The sequence below is a fragment of the Parasteatoda tepidariorum genome, chromosome 4, assembly GCF_982258835.1.
Source record: "Parasteatoda tepidariorum strain Cologne lab strain chromosome 4, Ptep-v5.0, whole genome shotgun sequence".
In the NCBI taxonomy this organism is placed as follows: domain Eukaryota; kingdom Metazoa; phylum Arthropoda; class Arachnida; order Araneae; family Theridiidae; genus Parasteatoda; species Parasteatoda tepidariorum.
The window spans coordinates 57,249,490-57,268,362 of NC_141758.1; the positions used below are offsets into that span (position 1 = coordinate 57,249,490).

Here is an 18,873-nt window from a genome sequence, read left to right on the forward strand (position 1 = left end):
CGTACTTATGTTTCATTAGTTTCCAGCCTCTGTCAGTAATTTGAATAATTCGCTCTCCTCATTAATAATTTGTTTCCTACAATATGCAAGAATTCAGTTTTATTACACTTTGTTTTCACTTTTAATTTAGAAATAAAGTAATAAGGATTTGTTAGTTTTCCATATGTGTCAGTAATTTTAGTAATTTGCCTGTTATGAATTAATTTTATTTTGTAAAATATGCGAGAATTAAATTTTGTAATATGTACAGGGTGATTCATAAAAGATGGGCAAAGTTTTAGGATGTGATAGTACACACCCAAGCAAACAATTTTTATCGAAGAATGCATGGTCGAAAACAAAACCCAAAACCGTTTGAAGGAGTCAAAAGTTATGTTCTTATATGATGCAAAAACACACAAAGAACGATGAAGTTATAGAACATATTTAATGGCATGTGATTACAATAAGCATTCAAAACAGTGGCTGGCAGCGGCTAAGCACGCAGTACAACGGCGAAGAAAAGATTGGCGAACATTCTGAAACACACCAGGCATATCGCGGTGTGTTTCCCCTGCAGGGACCGAAAGCTTGGAGACAAGTTCTTTTGCAGATTCAATGGAAGTCTTATACCTAAGAGCCTTCAGCTGCCCCCACAGAAAGAAATCAGGACATGAAAGATCTGGAGAGTGTGGTGGCCAAGCTAAAGGACCACCAAGATAGAGGCTCTTCTTCCCAAAACATGCAAATAATAACTCGCAGCGCGGTAACTCGCAACAGGAATTGAGCTTTCTCGTTTTCATGAAAGAACTTTCCAAATGAGCCAGCTCCTTTGCGTTTTGTTTTCGACCATGCATTCTTTGATAAAAAATGTTTGCTTTGGTGTGTACTATCACTTCCTAAAATTTTGCCCATGAATCACCCTGTATATAGTTCTTAATTTCAATTTAAAGTACATGAAAGCTATGAAATAGAAATTCTGTGATGCAGATTGAAACTAAAAGTTAAAGGTGCATTGTATTATGCTTTATTCGATTCCAATGTTTGATAGCAATTTAAACATTTTTTTTAATAAACTTAATTTATTTCTCAAAATATAGAAGTTTAAAAATGATAAAGTAATATTTAAAGTATATTGGAATTAAAAGTGCCTATTAGCTTCTAGTTAGCTCTTTTTAGCAAGTTGAATATTTTATATTAAAGTAAGTTTAATTTTTAAAATATATAAGGATTTAGTTTTATTTTTAGTTAGTATTCGATAAGAATACTTTTATCCATTTAATTTTAAACAAAATGAAAGCTATGAAATAAAAATTCTGTAAAGCGTATTTAAATTGAAAGTTAAAATGTGCACTGCATTAGGCTTGGTTATCTTCTAATATATGAAAGCAATTTAAATATTTTTTTTACCAAACTAAGTTATTTTTTAAAATATGATAGAAAATGTTTTGAAATATACTCAAGAAGAAGAATTATTTTTTAAAATATGCTCAAAAGCCTTTTAAATAGTGAAGAAAATGTCAATACTTTTATCCTGTTTGTGATCACGAAATTTTCTTGCATGAACCTCCATGACCCTTCTGGCCCACAACGGGCTGAGCACTTTACAGTGATAACTCAACTATTCGAGTTCAGCAGAAATAATGATTTTGTAAGGGTTTTTTAAAACTAATTTTTAAGGTGAGCTCTTATTTTTATAAAACTAAAAATTGCAATTTTGATTATTAATATGGAAGTAAAGATTTAACCAATAGCTCAAAGTGAAGAAATATTTCGATTTAAATTCAATTATTTCAGTTACATTATTATAATTGGGAGATTTTGCATTTTTACGTTACATTCCGCTCCCATACGTAAGATTGAAAGTAAGTGCGTATGCTCCAAATTCGGTGAAAAGCGCATGCGCTGATGAAAAAATATCAAACATACGTGAATGAAAATAAGATTTAAAAACGCTAGTTAAAAAGGCTAACATAGTGAAATATCATATTAACTTCGACCACAATATCAAACCAACATATATATATATATATATATATATATATATATATATATATATATATATATATATATATATATATTGTATAATATTGGTCATACACTTATTACAGATAAGCATCTTTTACTTGGCGAAGTTGCACCAGATTGCTCTAGCTATATGAATCATTAACTACTAAACACATTCTAACCGAGTGCCACAAATTCAAATTTCAAAGACAACACTATTTTGGCTGCTATTATCCTACTTTACAGTTATTCAATGGCGATAAACTACGCTTTAATCTTCTCTTTGACCTAAATGACACTGGGTTTTATATCTCAATTTAATTTTACCTTTTAAATTATTAATCTCTCTTAATTAAGCCTAGAACTCGTTTTTAGACCAAGTTCAAGGTGCAGTATAGCCATTTCTGGCTCTTCGGCCAAAAACACCAACTAACAGACTTACTAAGAAATTCAAATAGAGGAAAAAATATAATAGTTAAAAAAATTTCAAATATTATTAATTGCTTATGAAGATCAATAAATATATATATTAATATAATATATTTTTGTAAGAATTATTTTCAGATGCTTATATATCAAAAGACCTATCAAGTGTAAAATGATATCAATATCGTCTTTTTAAGAACGAGGGGGATAAAGTATTCTTTTTTGTCAATGGAAATTAACCGAAACAAATCATAAAAGCCTTATTCCTACTGAATATCTGCCAAAATATTGGCGTATAGCCATAAAGCTCTTGTTCCTTGAAAAAAAAGAGTTCTTTTTCTTATTTGTAAGAACTTCTGCCGAAGAATTTCTATTATTTATATAATTTTGGTTTTCTTAAAATTGACATTAGTGGCAAAAAAAAAAGGTTTGAACTTTAATGAATGTGGACATTTAAGTAATTAGAGATAACGAGCTCAAAGATTTAAGTGATTAATCAAGTAATTAATCTGTTTAGTACGTGAGGAAAATAATTGCGAATAATTGTTTGTGTGCAAATGAAGGCATATCAATTTAGGGTATTTAAAGACAAAACTTTGCAAATATCTAGTGTTTCCCGCACGTGTCTAAATATTTTCTTGTATAAAAAAGTTCCGAAACAAAAATTGGCTATTTTTATTTAGAAAAACACTAAAAACGAAATGTGATTTTTTTTTATTCAAATTTTTAATTTTGCTTTATTAAAACATGTGTTACGTTAGAAAAAATTGTTTTAATCAAAAAGAAGACTTTTTTATTATTGAAAGTTTATTTTCATTTTGATCTTTCAAAGTAGGGAGACATTTATTTTTTAAGCCTAAATTTTGAATTTTAGTTAAGATTTTTTTTAATTTTTAGTTACATATACGAAACTCAGAAGAATCTGGTGGTTGAAAACTCACATCCCTCCCTATAAGTTGACTTGGACCGAAACCTGGAGGTAGCTGATCGATTTGTCTAATACCCCCTGCTCTACCATACTGTTGAATTAAAATAAGCCTAATGGTAAACGAATCATGGATTTGTTATCGGGCTGATCATTGGAGATTTTTCGTGCTTTTTCTTTCTTTATGTTCCGCAAATTACTGTTGCTCCCAAATTTAGCGCGAATTCGCGTTAAATCCATATGGAATGCGAATTCGTGTTAATTCCATAAGCAACGCGAATTCGTGTTAATTTTATATGTAACACAAATTCGTGTTAATTCCATATACAGCACGAATTCTCGTAAATTCCATGTGTTATGTGGATTCGTGTTAATTCTATATGCGACGCAAATTCTCGTTAATACCATATATCACGCAAATGGATCTTTGTCCTGATATTTCATTCAGAAATTTTCCTCACTCAGCAAACTTCCTAGGAGTTCTCTTTCCATAACATAGTAAATGGTTTTTTTAAGTTTGTAAAAAAATTGAAAACAAAAAGAGATTTTTAATTTCTGCATACTTATTATAATTGATTTAATTGTAATCCAGAGTACTTTTTAAGAAATATTCTTAAAGCGTTCAGACTCTTGCATAAAATTTAAATAAATATGAGTACTCTATAAATGCTTGCAACATGAAACGATAATTGAAATTCTGAAACTATTATTTCTCCAAATAAATAGTCTCAAAAAACTGTAGTGGTAAGATATTACTTTTTTATAAAACTTTGTTTACACTAAAAAATATGCAGATGGAAACAAATGCTGACGTTCTTCAAGCGCTTAAAAATAGGCGCTCATTCTCAAGACTTGACAGACGTGAATGAGAAGAAACAAAAATTGCCAAATGCATATATTCTTCGATTTTTACTTTTGTTTTACTATCGATTATTACGTTTATTTTTCGTTTTTCGTTAGCCACTTTACATTTTATATTTTAAATTATTTTTATTTCTTCTCATTCATTTCTGGCATGCCTTGAGAATGAGCGCCAATTTTTAGGCGATTGAGCATGTCGACTTTTATTTCCATCTGCATATTTTTCGTCAATTAAGATTTTTAATCGAGTAATATTATTTCTCTAGTTTGTCTCCAATTTTATTGATTTAATTTTTCTTTTTAAAGATAAATCTGATTTGAGAAAGAATGTGTAAAGGGATAAAAATGAATATTTCGTTATGGCAGCAATATTTTAAAACATGTACATTTCAAAATGCTTCAACTACCAATTAAAATTTTAAATTTGTATATTTGGTATTAAAAATAAATTACTTTTTATTTCCGCATGCTGATATTACTTGATTTAGCTCTTTTCCGAAGTAGTTTTCAAGAAATTTTCTCAAAACGAATATTCAAATTCTTACACAAAACTTAAATAAATATGAATGCTCCATAAATCCATGCATCACAAAACAGTAATTGAAATTCTGAAAACAATTCTTTTTCTTTTTTTCTTCTCATGCACACTTTCTAATGGTTTGATTTTTTTCTTTGAGAGAAAAATCGGGCACCAAGAAAAATTGTTTATCGAGAAAAATATGAATAAAAGAATTTGATGACAGCAATGTATGTTTGAAAACTTTATTTCCAAAACAAATCGCAAACAATAAATTCTTTCCAAGCTTCACTTAAACTTTTATTCTTCATCGGAAAAGTTCCAATCTACCCCGCACTGAAATACGCCCACCAGATGTCGTTATTCAGGAGAAAATCCCTTCATTCCTTGTTCCAGACTCCGAAATTCCAAAGACAAATTCGGATAGCTTTCATCCCTTTTCCCGGACAAATTTTTCCGCTCATTACGAAATACACTCTGCAGAGTTATTATTTAAAGCATTCGAAATTGCAGGGTTTTGACAAGGATGGCTGAGGCCGGCTTGGATCCACTAGAAATAAATTCTGTGCAATGGCCCGTTATCGGGTCTTCTGCTGATTTGTTGGGAAACTTTTCCAACTTGAATAATACTGTGAATTGCACACTTTCTTTTGGCTGTTTCTTCAGATACCCGTTGGTTCTGACTATTATTTATTGCGTAGCATATGGGGCTGTGTTGGTTGTAGGGATACTTGGCAATGTGTGTGCTTTTGTAGTGGTTATGAGAGACAAAACATTGCACTCGGTTTATTACAGATTCATGGCAAACTTGGCGATTGCAGATCTATTGGTATTGATTTTTTGCCTACCTGTTACGCTTCTAGGAAATTTATTTGGACGTAAGTATACTTTTTACCATAATTAAGGAAAGTTATTAATTTTTTTCCTTAATTTTAATTAAACGCCTTCGATTAATTTTAAGGAAAATATTTACTTTGATAGCGGACAATTTTGACCAGTTATGTTTACAAATTTTATAATGAAGCAGAGCAGTTATTGGACACTTCGTTGCCTTTTAAATATTATTTTTCTTATGTGCCCCTAAGAAAAAACACCCTGATAAGTTCCTATATTTTACCCTAAATTATTAAAATAAATATGAATTTTTTTTCCTATTTCATTCCTAGGCTACGTAGTTGAACATTAGTAGTCGTAAACCCAAAAATTAGGTCGGCTGTTCAACGACGGTTAGATAATGAAATAAAAATTTTATTCCTAAAAAGGGACAACTTTCATGCATTTTTTCCTTCAATTTATTGCTATCAATTGGTTTTTAAATTTGCTTACACAATATTAGTAGTCTTAAAATAGAAGTAATTTTGCATTAAACTATCTGTTTAAAATATTCAAATAAATCGGTTCTTAATACCAATTCTGTAATTTATTTTTATGAATATTTCGTTCTGTGTAGGGTCTCTAAAAGACGCTCAGACTACTGCATTTTTTGTTTCATTTATATAAGAAAACCACAAAAGGGGAAATTCAAATTTTCACTGAAATATTTATTTTTATATTTTTTAAATATTTTGTGATTTTTCGGCTCGCCGATCGCAAGAAAATTTATATATTTTTTTAAAATTTAATTTTTTAATTTAATTAATTTTTTGAAATTTTATCAATTATTTTTATTTAATTTAATTTTTATGCGTTTTAAAAATAAATAAAACATAAAAAATAAAAAGTTGGTGGAGGTATACATATTTCGGTGGCTTTTTACTCATCTAATCAAAAAGGGGAATTTTTTTCTTCGAATATCACTAGCATGGGGTCACCCAAACTTCTAGGAAAGCGGAGGCCTGGGCAAATGCCCCGCTTGGCCCACTCTGACGACGGGTTTGTAACGAAGTGTAATAGGTATTCTAAATATTGCTAAAACGCGTATGTGATTGCAATCTCTTTGAAGTGAAAATACTGTACTGCTATATATTTATACTTCATGAAATTAACCTACTGAAAAAAAAAAGATTTAAGAAAATTATGGAGTAACTGGATAGAAAGTTATCACTTAAGAAAGTCCAGCTCAAATAAAGGAAATAGTATTATAAAAAATTACGCATTATTTGTAATTAAAATGAAATATAACAAAAAGAAGCTCTAAAATTAAGTAGAAAATTACGGTAAAAAGTACCGTCCCTCAGGGTACCAGTACTTTTTTACCATAAAATCCATTTTTATCGAAACATGTTACGGAACAGAAAAATCTGATATACCGTTAATTTTTACCGTAATATTTATCGTAAAATCACTGAATTGCTCTAATTAGATGATTATTACTGTACAAACTACGGTATAATATTTTACGGAAAAATGAATTTTAGGGATGATACATGCAGCCTCAAAAATCCGTTTCTTTATACCGTAATTTGATAAGTAATTTTTTACAGAGTAAGTGTTCCCTAAAAAAATCTTGTATCGTATTCGTGTTTCTTTTGCCCAATTTCAAATTACATTCTATTTAAATTTAATTATAATTTGTCTTATGCTGCTTTAGCGCTTTCCCAATTTTGTAATATTGATTTTTTGCTACATCTTCAATCAAAATTTTAAAGTCTTAAGCATCACACTTCTTAAGATGCTTCTTCCACTGAGATTTGTGTTACAGCATTTGTGTTGATGTCAGGGATTAAAAGTTTGAAAGTTGTATGCTGCTGCTTTCTGCCAAAAAGAAAAAAAATGAGCTAACTTAAAATGGTGAATTTTTTTAAAGATTTGGATAAACCCTCGACAGAGTCACGATTTAACTACTCTAGTTTGTGCAAGAAATGTGTTTAAATTTTTTTTTCCATCTCCTATTTGGTTTTTCATTTTCAGATTTTAAAGGAAATTACTTTTTCAACTAAGAAGGAATCCAATGCTGTCAATTTTTTACTGTTCATTATTTTTATGAGACTGTACTAGGTATTTTCAAAGCACGTAATAATTATAATACTTAAGCAAATAAGTATAAAAAACACTAGCTCCTGAGGGACTTTGTCTTCTTTAGATAAACACAGGTTCAATGATTTCTGGAAACCTCAGTGATTTTTTCTTATTTTTTTCGGTTACCTTGAGTTGATGGGTTATATGGGTTTATGGGCTAGATGGGCTTTTATATGGCTATGATAGGTTTTGCTCAATAACAGGCCTAGGATGATCTAAGGGTCAAAAAACTTAGAATGAAGATAACATAGGTCAATTTGAATATTGCAGTTTAATTGAAATCTTCATGCATGTAATGTTGAAATATTGCTAAAAAATCACATTTTTAATATTAAAATTTTAGTTGAAAAAAATTCAAATCTTTAAATTTGATATGAAATAAGATATTGATATTCAGTATATTTTGTTTAATGACTTTCACATATGATTATGTTATTATACACGGATTCAATTTTATCACAGTGCATCATTATGGTTTAAATTTTCTTTTATTGATGTCTTTTCATTTTATTTCCAGTAATAAATGTATAAGAATTTATAAAATTCCTTATAAAATTATAGTAATTAACCTTATATTAACTTATTGTTGTATTAATTATTAATTAACTTTAAGAACTAGCTACAGGTTAGAGTAGAAGATTTATTCTTGAAAATTGTTCTTACTGTTTCATTTCCTTCTGGTACCAAATAGTGAATCTCAAAAAAAATTGAACTTCTGAATTTATTAAATGTAAATTTGATGGTAAATTTAAAAATACTAATTTTATAAATTAATAAAGCAAATATTAAAACTATATAATTAAATTTTAATTTAATGTAATTAAAATTATAAATATGAAAATATTTTCTTCGAAATAATAAAAAAAAAGTGTTTAGTTTCTTTTAGCATGAATCAGATATGGGTCAACTTTTAATAGGGAACAATTTGGGACATTTTAAAGGAACAATAGTTTTGGAAAACCAAGAAAGTGTGCTATTTGTGTGTTTACTGTATAATGGTATTAATTTAACCTGACGTTGTATTTTGCTGAGTCCAAATAAATAAAGAAATGTGGCTGCCCGCTACCAGTTTCCTAATTAAATGCTGATATGTCTGGCTATAGTGTTCGGTAATGATGACCTTTAATATAGGGTGTTCCGCAAAGACCGCTCTTAATGGATTTTCTATCAAAAATGAAAATAAAAATGTATACTCATTGGCGGTTGCAAGCTAATAAAAAGCTAGGAAAAGCAACGCTGTTGAAACCTGACAAATCAAGTGCAGGAACTGTTGATTATTTTCTGACCCAGTGTTCAGAATTTTAATTTAAAGACGACAACTTTGACTTTCCGATTTTATTATTTTTACTCGGAAACACACCTAACTTAATGCGCCACCTCAAAGACATCGATTTAATAATTTGATTTGTTCTAATTTTAAAGGAGTTGACCAATGTTAACCGATTGATCGATGATATTACGGTTTTATTCAAATTGTTTCAGTTTTAACTTAGTTGTTTTCATATCAACCAAGTTGCATAAATTTTATCAAGTTTTATTCACAGTATAATTATATTTCCCCCTAATTATCCAATTTGGAAATAATAATCCATTATTTACTATTTCATTTCTTTATTTAAACAGCAGTACCTAGTTATTCAAACTTTATTCTAAGATAGAAACATTGATTGAAATTTGCACAAAGTTGAAGATATTTTTTTTATTCCAAACACACTTGGAAAAAAATAGAACAAATTAGAAAAAATAATAATAAAGAAATTCTCAATAAGAATAAGAAAATTTTGTTTGATAAACACTTATACAAGTAAAAAGACGCAAACCTTCAAAATAAACAAGTGAAAAACTCATTTTAAGTGAAAAGTTTTATTTGTCAAGTTTTTGAATTTGTACCTATCAAACGAATTTTTCACTGAAATAGTTTCTTAAGTTTTTTTTTTAAATCTTCACTTTTGTATTTCGGATGCTTTTTTTTATGTGAGGGGTGCGAAAAAAATGCTCGAAAAAATAAACTTTGGAGGAAATTCAAACACAACTGAAATGACAGCTCTTCTTGGAGAAATTGTACTCCTTTGAAAACTCCTAATCATATTTAAAAAAAAAGAGAATATTTTCGGGTTGAAGTGTTTTGGTTTCGCAATATTTGATGCTTTGTTAAAATGTCGTCTTTTTTAAATATTCATGTTTTTGTTTTTCGTACGGCGAATAAAGTTTTCAAAAAAATTCAAAAGCTGATTTTTTTTTCTGTGGAAATGCAATTTGAATGCTTTTCCTTTTGTTGAATGCTTTTCCTTTCACATGCAACGGAAGATGGACAGAATATTTAAGTTGTTTCTTTTTTTAAATTTTTTCTAGCTTTCGGGTTTAAAAGTTTTTTTTCTTTTCAATTATTGAAATTTGAATTTTTACTTTAAGTGTTATTGATTTGCATTTTTCGTGTCTGTAGACTTATTAGTTGAAAGAAATTACTTCGCTTGTAATAGCCTAAATTTCATGTTTGTTTTTATTGGGCTGTCCGCAAAGTTCTTGTAAATTTGAAAAAAAAATTGCAAATTGAAACGAAGCACGTTTAATACATTTATGAAATTATGTGCGGGTTATTATTTTCCTTAACCTTCCCTTACATATATATATATATATATATATATACCTTAAAAATTAATTTGAATATGAAGTTCAATATTTTTTTATATTTTCTCTGAGTTATTCTGTATAAAACTCTCTCATTCGTTTTAAATATTGGCTGGTTTTTAAAAAAAAGGAACGTGAGAGAACTTTGCATAAATGTCATCATACATTGAAATATTTCAGCATAAATTCATCGTCTGACATTTTAATTAAATTTATCGTCTGGTGATTTCTTTCTTTCTTTATTTTTTCCTTTTATTTATTAAATTTTGTCTGCATAGTGGTGGCATTTAAGAATCGTTTGGCTTACTGGCTTACTTTTTCTAGCTCATTTCGTAATATTCTATTTATTATTTATAAAATGGCTCGTTATCTTACAGAAACAACAAACATCATTCAAAAGTTATTTTTCATCATACTAATGATAAATCTGTATGGAATATTGTAAAGGTTGTAAATCTATCCTATTCTACAATTCAATAAGTGGTTAACTTCTTTAAAGAGGAAAATCGGATTGAAGACAAGGTAAGAAATGTTAGCAAAACTCGATAAGATATTTATAGTTCAAAAATTTGCGAAAACTCTTCTTAGTTTCCACGTGAGTACGTTAAACTTTCTGCAGAATTTAATTAAACTTTTTCCTTTACAATTTCACATGAGCAATGTGTTAATAGCACGTTGTTGAGTTATAACTCCAACCCGCACACCAATGCAAAAGCAGCAGAACGAATTTTATACAGCATGTAAATGCTCAATATTTTATCATATCATTAACGAAACCTGTTAAACAAAACACATCATGTTCTAAAGTCTCACAATTCTTGATAAACAAGGCTCTTCTCTCCACACTGCGAGTAGTAGCCTCTAGGAGAAACTTATGTTCCGGCCATCTTTTAGTACAAGTATCATCCGAAAAGCAAGCCGCAGCTCTATCTAATTGTATAAATATGTGTACCTTTAATATAACTATCCCTTCACCCAAATCTCTGAGTACTTCACGCGTAGTAATATCTCAAGCTCAATTCATAAATGAAGCAGAGAGTTTGATCGTAGAAAACCTACGAGACCAGCATGTCGTAGAGGTTTGTAGGATTAAGATTCGAAGGAATGGACAACTCATTCTAATGAAATATCTTATCCTTACGTTTGACACTCCAACTTTACCATCAGCTGTTAAATTTGCATGGTATAATTGTCCTATCCTACCCTATGTACCAAACCCTTTGAGATGCTTGCAGTGCCAAAGGTTTAGTCATTCAAAAGCATCTTGCAGTGGGTTGCCACTTCCTATGCGTTGCAGCAACCTTTTGCATCAACTGCAAGGCAGCTCATGAAGTTTACTCAAGGAGTTGTCCAAGATGTGCAGAGGAGAAATATATTCGGTCAGTAAAAGTTTTGTAGAATTTGACCTTTAATAAAGCTTGCCGAATCGTCACCGCCCATGCACCCCGGCGAGTCATATTTTACTGCTGCTATGACTTCTAATTACTGTTCAGTCGGTACTCAAACTGATTCTCCAGCACAAACATCTACTACAAATAAACAAATAAAGCCACCGATCCGAAACCCGGTTCAATTTTACTGAGCCTTCAACATCAAATTGAAACATTTCACCACCACCTAGTAAAACATCTATAACAGATAACTGTGAAAGGGCTAAACCTTTCGAAAACTGCTCACCCCCTAAAAAAAGAAACAAAGTCAAAAGCCTGGCTATTCTAGGAAGAAAAAAGATGCAACGTACAATCAGCTTCTGGTGCTTTACAGAAGATGGAAATGTCCTAGAACTGTCTCTGTATGCTTCTGACGAAGAATGCCTGTTTGACTGACCTTCTGATAATGACTTTACCTTTCAACCTTCCTAATTTACTTCATAATATCCATATATTTCATATTATGGAACTGCCATGGAATACGAAGAAAGATTTCCGATTTCAAAGATATTATTTTAAAATATCAGTTTACATGCATTGCTATGCAAGAGAGAAATTTAACGTCAGCAGACAATTTTAAATTTCGTGACTATTCTTTCTTCCGTCATGATTTCGATGATGGAAGTCGTCCTCATGGCGGTGTTGCAACCTTAACATCAACAGCTTTTTATTTCTAGCTTTTAACAGGATGGATATTAATTATTTTTTTGTATGATCTCGGGTCATGCTAACAGAACAGGAAACGAAATTGCTCGCTCAATAGTAAAATCGATACACAATTTATAGAACAATCCACTGACTTATTCTGATGTAAAAAAAAAATTGATTCAAAATACGCTCAATTCACTATGGCAAAACTGTTGGAACAATGAAACTAATGACAAATTGCACGCCATTAAATAGTATATACAGCATTATAAACATCAGCCAAAAGCTTGTAGTGCTTTTAAGCCGCTTGCGTATTGGCTACACTCAAATAACCCACAAACACATTTTTCTAAATGAACCAGAACCAGAGTGTTCCAATTGTAAAGAACCTTTAACTGTTATGCATATTTTAACCCAGAGCACCGACTTTAAAAATCAAAGACTACGTCATTTCGGTAGCTTCTATCCTTCATTATTTTTACTAATTAGAGATAATCCTCACTCTAACATTTTCTCATACCTTAAGGACATTGGTATTTAAAGATCTATCTAGTTTCTTAACCAAAGCAGAATTGCGAACCTAGTTAATGTATAATATCTGCCTAGTTGAAGGTGCGATATAGCTAAAATTGGCATTTTCGCCAAAAACTCAAATCAAAACAAAATTTTCCATCAACTCAACTTCATTACAGGGCAGTGCTGTTCAAGTTCATTCCCGTTCATTTAAGAACATTTTCCGCCGTTACTCTAATACTATTTACCTTTTGGTCTTCAAATGGGGTAAATCTATAGCACGCAAGATCAGACCCTAAAGTCAAGTAGAATCATGGTCACGTTTCGTTCATATTTACACATTTGTCTGATTTAATTGACTTCTGAATGGTTTGCATGTCATGTATAGTTTTAACAATATAATGTATTTTGGACAAACAAATATGCTTTATCTTGCATTTGTTAGAAAAAAAACCCGTTTGTTTGGCATAGTATGTCCTGTTTTGGACCTTGTGCCATTAAACCCTATATTCAACTCAACTCAACACGTTTTGTTCATATCATCTTCGACATCTCCCAGCAAGTCTGGTGGACAGTCGAGTGCTCTGACTGCGTAAGTCGAGAATTTCAACTTCCAGTATTTCAGAAAAATGGTACCATTTATTCCTTTCCTGCCAAATGTTTGTAATATGCTTGGTGAAGCATTTACTGCTATCTCTTGTTTAGACAGTTACAGTACAGCCAGCATTTCAACATAATAAGCAGAACATCGAAATTGTGAAATGTCCTAGTTCTTTTTAACAGAATATGAACGGAAAAAACGTGCTCGTTTGGCTGGCGTGAAGTTAATTGTGATACTTATTTTAAAACCAGGTAAAGACGCTAAAGATTCACTTCACTATCACCCGATACCGTTGACCAGCTGCATTGGTGAAACGTTTGAGCGATGATTAAGTCTCGACTTGTTAATTTTCACTGAAACTAAGCTTGAAACTAAGCTAGACTTTCAAAGTGGCTTCCGTAAATGATGATCAATTGTAGATAATACAATCGAACTGAAATCTAGAATTTGTAATGCCTTTGTCCGGTGAAATCATCCAGTCTCTGTCTTCTTTGATATTCAGAAAGCGTCCTGACATCACAATACATTATTTGACATTGATTTAGATCGCTTGCAGCTGTTTATTATTTATTACTTTCGTATCCTCTAGATGCCATCCACTAAAGCATTATGTAATTTAATCGAACTTGTAACGATTGTATGCATCTAGATCTTCTCACGTCAATCCATTTCATACTTTCATGCGTTCATTCATTCAAACTTTTGTCATTTACGAATCACCATCGCAATCATTGTATCCCTTTTTTTATACCTCCATGGAACATCACCCCATATCAGTTTTATTCCCCTTTTACGATGTACAGTAAATATAATGTTGTTCCCAGTATTTATCAATAACTCTTCACTTCTAATCGTCATCAGCATTCTGAGTTTGCGTCTGCTTTTTCTGACGGATCAAAATTTGCCGGAAATGTCGGCTGAAGTGTCATCATCGCTGATGATACTTACAGCTACAAGATCCTAGATATTTGTTTCGTCTCCAATGCTGACTCTGTTGACATTATATTAGCATCGCGATTAATTTCTACGCTGTCTACACGGAAGTATTGCATATTCTCCGATAGTATGAGCGTTTTGCATCAATTTAGAAGCTTTTTGCAGTGATACTCATCCAATTTTATGCTTCATTAATCCTTTGTTAATTACCTTACACAAAAAAGGGTTTGACACTTTATTTTTTGTGTACCGAGTCACGTTGGTATACCAGTTAACTGCTTGACTGATTCAGCTGTGAGATCTGTATTGACTGTTTTAACTCGATCTATACTTTTCTCTGACATAAAACTTTATATTAGTCAGTTTATCACATTTCTATTACAACAGCTATGGGATCTTAAAATTAATTACAAATTACACTCTATAAAATCAGATTTTAACCCTTTACCTGTATTGCGTCTGTGGAGTGCAGATGTTAAGTTAATTCGTCTCCAAATGAGGCAAACTTGGTTGACCCATCTATGTTTGGAGAACCTCCTGCCCAATGCATCACTAGAAAAGTTTTACTCACTGTTTATCATAGCTTAATCATTTGCCCATGTTTTAACCGTCATCGTCTTACCTTTTTTGGTAGTTCTATTTTAACTATGGAGGATTTTCTGTGTTACTGCCTTCATCCTAACATTTTTGCGTTTCTACACAAAGTTATTTTATACCGTATATAACTTTTTTTAACGCATATACGATTTTATACATCACGATTCATACGATATACTTAGTGCATTTTATTTATAATTTTTCTGGTTTTATTCAGGTTTTATCATATTATGTTTTTATCATATTTACATTCTATCTGACTTTACTCACTTTTGAATGTGTGTGTTACAATGTTTACATTTTTATCGATTTCATACGTCTTATAAAGAAAAATTGTAAAATGAATTTTACCATTGATTTGATTTGAAACCGTTTGTTTGACGCAGCATGTCATTTAGTGAACCTGGTGCCATTAAATCCTACATTCAGTCACTCAATCAGCCTCTGCAGTTCTTACGCTAGAATATATTATCACTGAGAAACTCCACCCAGGCTGTTCAGTTTTTGCTTGAAAGGCTTACGAAATTTTTCCGGCTTTGAATTTATATACTCTCTTAAATACACGAAAAGGGTGCATCTATAAATTCTCTAAAAGCTGTATTGACAGCACTGATGAGCATAAATTATAAGCCCTTTTCAATCATAAACAAAATTATCCATACATATGAAATTCTACACAGACTGGGTTATGCAGTTTCGTTATTTTTGATTCTTGGGCACTGTGGTATTCTGGGGTACGAGAGAGAAGGTGAATTTGCTTAAGTTACCCTAAGCTTTGCAAATTGACCACTAATTTATTCTGATATTAAAAAACACAATCAACCTTACTTTACTATCAAGATGGCAAAAAACCAGATTGATAAAACAAATAGCAAATCACACATCTTTAAACTAAAAATTTAATAATGTATATATATATATATATATATATATATCATGATATATATATTTTATGTATACAAACATAAACTGAAAATTATTTGTATCTTTAAATTTAATTAGAATCTATTTTTGTTTGAATCGAGAAGAAAACTAGGTGTGAATGTTTTACGCACCAAATCACTGAAGTAAAATGTTTGTTTTTGTTATAAAGCAAAGACAACAAATTCAACTGTTCCCAAAAGAGCAAAGGATAAAAATAAGTTTTTTTTCTGCTTTTTGTACTTGAAACTGCCAGTCTTCATTTATAGTTTCTAAAGAAACGATGTAGACTTAAAGTTTCTAATCAGTATCTAAACATCTCTTTTACTTCATGAAATTTCTACGATTTTTTTTTTATAAGTTTGTAATTTATATAAAAAGAACTTCAACATCAAGTACTTTTTACAAGCAAGTTATTGCAAATAAAATATTTAAGGCGTATTAAGATACGATTTAAAAAGAATTTTTTTTAAATAATTTCCAAGGCTATTTAGTTAAAAATACAAATACTCTTATGGCAAATTATTGTCCCAATGCGTTTAGAAATGACAAAAAAATAATTGTTCGAATTGGTATAAATGAGAAAATAAAAGTAACGAAGTATCCAAATTTTGATAAAAATGACTAACTGTGGTTAAAAATAAATGTTTAAAGTACTCTAAATTTGTCAAGTCCTCTAAATCGCATCCCTTAAAGCATGATGCTATTTCATCAAGCTTGGAGCGACTGTACCTGGCAAGACCATCACACATTCGCCCATTTCATGCTCGCACACGTCACTTATCCAAACATTCGACATTTGTGAATTGCCATCTCAATCAGTGGATCACTTTCTCATACCTCCATGGACCATTTCACCATATCAATATATTTCCCTTTTCAAGTTCTACAACAAAGCCAACGTTACACCCGGCGTTTTTCATAAAATCTTCACTGCACATCGTCACCAATATTCTCAATATATACCGATTTTTACAGACGGTTCAAAATCTGTTGGATATGTAGGCTGCGGTGTAATCATCGCTGATGATACATTTAGTTATAAAATCCCAGATATTTGCTCCGTCTTCACTGCTGAAGCTGTTGCTATCCTTATGGCACTAAGACTAATTTCCTCACACTCTACTCGAAAGTATTGCCTATACTCTGATAGTATGAGCGTTTTAAGCCAACTAGAAAAGTTTCACTATGATAGTCATCCAATTTTATGTATCATTATTAATTTGTTAAAAAGTCTTCAGAAGAACGGCTTTGAGATTTTATTTTGCTGGGTTCCAAGTCATGTTGGTATTCCAGGGAATGAACGAGCTGACTCAGCTGCACGATCTGCCACATCTGTCTTATCATTGTCCATACCTTTCGCCGAATGTCACTCCGACGAAAAATATTGCATCAACTGTTGGCACACCAATACCTTTTTTGGAACCAGCCATAATCCTTATCATCAAGCCTCAGACATCACTTGCCCTGCGCATCGCCAGGCCCTCCTTGAATTACGATCTCGTTCTAATGATTATTAAATGTTGCCACCTTCTAGCTATAACTTCTCTGCCACTTCTCAATCTATTCACTTATGTCTCTTGAATATACCTATCGCTAGAGAAACTTAATAAACTTTTTCCTCATTGCAGACGTTTTGTAGCTGACTCTTATTTTTTATTTTTATTTATTTAATATTTTCTTTCAAAATTCTTGCTATCCAGCCTCCTTGAGAGCCTTACACTTTCGACAGCTGTCAAAATAATCTACTTATGTTTTCCAGTTACTAATCTACATTTACTTTCTTGTACTTAACAAGTGTATCAAAATTCTTATGCGTATCTCGATGTCGCAATGCTCTGCATTTATTCTTTCAAAATTCTAAAATATGCATTTGTTTGAGGCATTTCACTATGCCTTTGCATTTAATGTTGTAAATATTTTCATACTTTAATTTTTTCTTTATATGTCATTTATACTTGCTGCAAATGTAATTTTTTGTGTTTTATGTATGTTTTGTCTGTAGAATGTTTGTTCTACTCTCGTGTGCCCTGAATAGGGCGGGACGAGGTATCAATAAACAATACCTTTGTGCTGCAATTAACATTTTGCATGCACTTAGACGTTTGAACTGTTTCACCATATTGTTTGGCGCAGCATGTCCTCATTTGGACCTTGTGCCACTAAACCCTGCATTCAATCGATGTATTTTAGACGTAGGATTTAAATGTATATATGTTTAAATTTTAAAAATAATGTACATTGCCATTACAATATAAAATTACATACCATCACTCGACTATATGACAGAGGTTTCAATATTTATTTCTGTTGGATACCATCCCATGTCGGTATACACGGGAATGAATGTGCTGATGTAGTTACAAAAAGTACTCATAACATAAGCAGGAATGTTTTAGCACCATTGGACATCAAGCGAATTTGTAAATCATCAGTTTATCAAGCCTGGAAAGAACACTGGAATACACAAAATGATAATAAATTGCATGAAATTTTCCCTTCTATTGATAACAATAAAATAATATCCATTGACCGTAAAACTCATGTTTTAATAAACAGGCTACGCATTGGCCACTCACGATATACCCATATGCAATTATTGAAAAACGAACCTGCACCTGTTTGTTCATTCTGTCAAGTTGTTATCACCATTAAGCATATTTTTACTGACTGCAGACGATTCAAATACTTGAGAAGCAAATTGTTTGGCAGTTTTAATCCTGATCTTCAATCTTTACTTGGTGACCCTATACATCACAATCTTTTAAAATTTATCAAAGTCATAGGAATTTATTCTCTGCTTTAAAAAATAACACCTTAGTTTAACCTTGTGACCAAATTTTAACCTAGTGCCTGGCGCAGTATAGCCATCTCTGGCTCTTGAGCCAATAAAATCCAACCAACCAACCAACCAACCAACCAACTA

General features: G+C 31.1%; 1 protein-coding gene across 1 annotated transcript in view; it reads left to right on the forward strand.

Annotated features, from left to right (window-relative positions):
* Positions 1-5,072: 5,072 nt before the first annotated feature.
* The window catches only part of LOC107452522 (neuropeptide SIFamide receptor-like), a 75,749-nt gene continuing 61,948 nt past the window's right edge, over positions 5,073-18,873 (forward strand). The window contains exon 1 of the mRNA XM_016069013.4: positions 5,073-5,593. Coding sequence (XP_015924499.1) covers positions 5,242-5,593 — 352 coding nt within the window. The 5' untranslated portion in view covers positions 5,073-5,241. The remainder of the gene's footprint in view (positions 5,594-18,873) is intronic.